The sequence below is a fragment of the Limulus polyphemus genome, unplaced genomic scaffold (assembly GCF_000517525.1).
Source record: "Limulus polyphemus unplaced genomic scaffold, Limulus_polyphemus-2.1.2 Scaffold2844, whole genome shotgun sequence".
NCBI lineage: Eukaryota > Metazoa > Arthropoda > Merostomata > Xiphosura > Limulidae > Limulus > Limulus polyphemus.
The window spans coordinates 144,520-147,662 of record NW_013668454.1 but is presented as its reverse complement, the minus strand read 5'-3'; the positions used below and the strand labels follow the sequence as shown (position 1 = coordinate 147,662).

Sequence of the window (3,143 nt, the reverse complement as noted above, 5' to 3'; positions counted from 1 at the left end):
ATCTGAACAAACTAAATTCCTATTAGCTGTTATTTGAAATATGCACTTTAAAAATTGCTCAGCACTACAACAGAAATATGAAGCCCTCCTCCAGGTTAAGCCTGGTTGGTACACAGCTAACTCTGCTTGTTGTTAAAGATACATAAAATTATTACAAACATTTTTTTTTCACCTCATTTACCTATTCACATGTAAGTTCAACAATGGACAGGCCTTTCAATGACTTCAGTGATTACAAACTACAAGATTTTGAATTGAATTTATTAGTTTTGAATTACATGCCTTCATTATGCCAACTTTCTAGTCAACATGTCCATCAGCATAAAACTGTTCATAAATATGAGTTCAAACTTATTTCAAAATAATAAACTGTCTGGGTCACACAATTATCTTTAAAATAATTGTCACTCTGAAAATGAAGTGTGTATTTTTCTCTCCAGTTTAACAAGTCACTCTTTAGTTACACCGAATTCTAGCATTTCATTATGTTAAATGACAGGCTTTTCAAAGCTGAGTTAAAATGGTAGCACCACCATCTCATGCAAAACAAAACTGTGCATACATTAATGAGGCAGATTTTTTTTTTTTTACTTTTTGTTTTCTCTACAAAAATATGTACTAAGAAAACAGGTGTATCTAAGTTTGAAATACACTGTCATGATAAGCTGCTTCTTGTACCACATACACAAAAAGACTTTCTAATGATCAAAGTTTTTTAATAATAAATTTATTAGGTAAAGAAACGATTCATCACTGTTGTTGGAGATATTACAACGCTGAGTAGTGCATCTCAAAGAGAACCTAGTGGATCATCAATTTGTCCATTATTATATAAAATCTTCGTATTCATCAGCATAATCTGCATATCCAAGATCGTCTAGTCCTTTTCCCACATTGACACTCGCCTTTTTCGCCTTCTTTTTATGTTTTCCAACCTAAGGGATGCAAATAATCACATTAATTTCTTACACGCTACCTACTTAAATTGGCACTAGGCAGTTTGTGTTCTTGTCACTGTTGTACTGGAATTATTTATGAAGTAATTATATTTTAACACACACACTTTACAATGTATGCTATATTTATTTTAAATTGGTAAAACTAACTCTGTATCATCATCTTAATGTCATTCATTAAATTATTCAGTAACCTTCACAGCAATTATTCGTACGTTTAACACTACATGAACCTGATTGGCTGACCAACCTCATATTGGACAATTAATGTTTACAATAATTCCGAGTTTACCGTGTATCTTCAAAAATTTGGCAAACTTTTAGTAAATGTACAAAAGAAAATCCATATTTGAATAAAGTACGTTTACAAGAGATTTGTCAGTGAATTTACGAAGTAGTAGTCTGACTCCGTAGAGGTATAATATTTTGTCAAAAATGCTTATAAATTTCTTAAATTAAAAACAAACTTTTCCCAAAAGAAAATAACACCAAGAAAATGTATTGTTGTGTCATCTATTGGTTTGTACAGATACTCAAGTTGCATTTCACACAGACAGACAGACAGTGTTTATATATATATATATATATATATATATATATAACTGTTTTGAGAGCAATGGAATTAACATCCAAACATGTCAACAATAACCTCCTTGTAGATATTAAATGTTTGTGATATGTCACAGACGTTTCTAAAATACATTTTTCATGATCTGACTTGAAAATGGAGAGGAATGTTAAAAAAGTCCCTAAATGTCACTCAATTTTCAGAATTACACTTAAACTGTAGGAATTTCAAGATGACACATTTAGGTTTAACCGTAACTATAGCAGGAAACTTGTATGTCAAAAGACGATACCTCATCTAAGTTTAAGTTTTACAACCAAGATTATATCACTGGTTACTAGTGAACAGTTCTTACCTTTTGTGCTTTCACTTTCTCATTTGCCATTGCATTCAAGGTACTAGTTAATTTTTTCACATCATCTGCTTCCACTGCAAGTGAATATAGAAATATTTATGTACTAAAATATATATCATTGTACGATCATCTTTGATTAGTTAGAGACAAATTTAAAAATATTTTAACAGTATTGAAGTAACAAAAACAACTTACAATTTACAGTCAATTCCCTAAAAAGATCATCCAGAAATAATATGTAATGAGTTGATTTCTGAAACGAGAAGAAAATCTTTTAAATTATTTGTTTACACAAAATTGCTTGAATAGTACAATAACTGAAAACATGAAAAATGTCAACAATGTTCATTCAAAAACTAAAGAGTGTGAATGTGGGGCTGAATTTAAGAAGTTTAACTCTCTCAACACGGGCTCGGTTGATTTGAAAGACCACGTGACCACTTTGTACTCGTATAGTCTTTATAGATTTGATACTACTAAGTTTTAATATAGTAAGTATATCTTCACAAAATTTGGCAGTTTTTCAGTAAACATTATAAGTCTTTCACATACAAAAAATCATATTTTTTAGTGAAGTATTTTAAATAAACTAAAAAAAAAATTGTCTGTGACTGTTGAGTATCTGTTTTGAATAGTCTGTATGCAAAGCGATTTTCATGTTAGGGTTAACAAAGCGATTTTCATGTTAGGGTTAACAAAGCGATTTTCATGTTAAGGTTAACAATACTTTTCTTCATCTCAAAAATCTCAGATTTGATTTGTGTAATGTGTAAAACCTCCTAAATACATTTCAAATGCTTGTTTTCAGAAAACTTTATATTTTAAAAGGTTGGTCAATTTGACTGACCTCATAACCACCAAAATAATCTAAATAAATCCAAATTACACACTTTTTCTTTCTGGAATGACTTCAAATGTAGAGTGAAACTATATTCGTTTATCCTAAGTAGCTTTAAACATGTAACATTATACATCTATTTATAATTACATTTTATTGCCCTTTGAACCATGTCTAACTACTATCCACACCATTATAAGTTGTAAATCATTTGGGGAATGTGCAGCTCATGTTATGCTATCAAATTATGTTACCCATGAGCTGCTTGCGTGCATGCCTCAATCGTGAAACATTTTTATTATATTATTACTATTTATTTTACCTAATCTAACCTGAACCCCTACCGCCCCAGGTATCCTTTATTGTGCATGACACAAGACTTTAGTGTCTTACATTCAAAATGTTATTAAAGTACTTTTTATTTAT

The 3,143-nt window shown here is 30.2% G+C and overlaps 1 protein-coding gene across 2 annotated transcripts in view; it reads right to left on the bottom strand.

Annotated features, from left to right (window-relative positions):
- Positions 1-240: 240 nt before the first annotated feature.
- The window catches only part of LOC106468037 (eukaryotic translation initiation factor 3 subunit J-like), a 21,858-nt gene continuing 18,955 nt past the window's right edge, over positions 241-3,143 (bottom strand). For both annotated transcript variants that reach the window (XM_013928434.2, XM_013928435.2), the window contains exons 7-9: positions 2,075-2,132; positions 1,880-1,953; positions 241-935 (exon numbers count right to left, since the gene is read on the bottom strand). In XM_013928434.2, the coding sequence (XP_013783888.1) occupies positions 828-935; positions 1,880-1,953; positions 2,075-2,132 (240 nt within the window). In that variant the 3' untranslated portion in view covers positions 241-827. The remainder of the gene's footprint in view (positions 936-1,879; positions 1,954-2,074; positions 2,133-3,143) is intronic.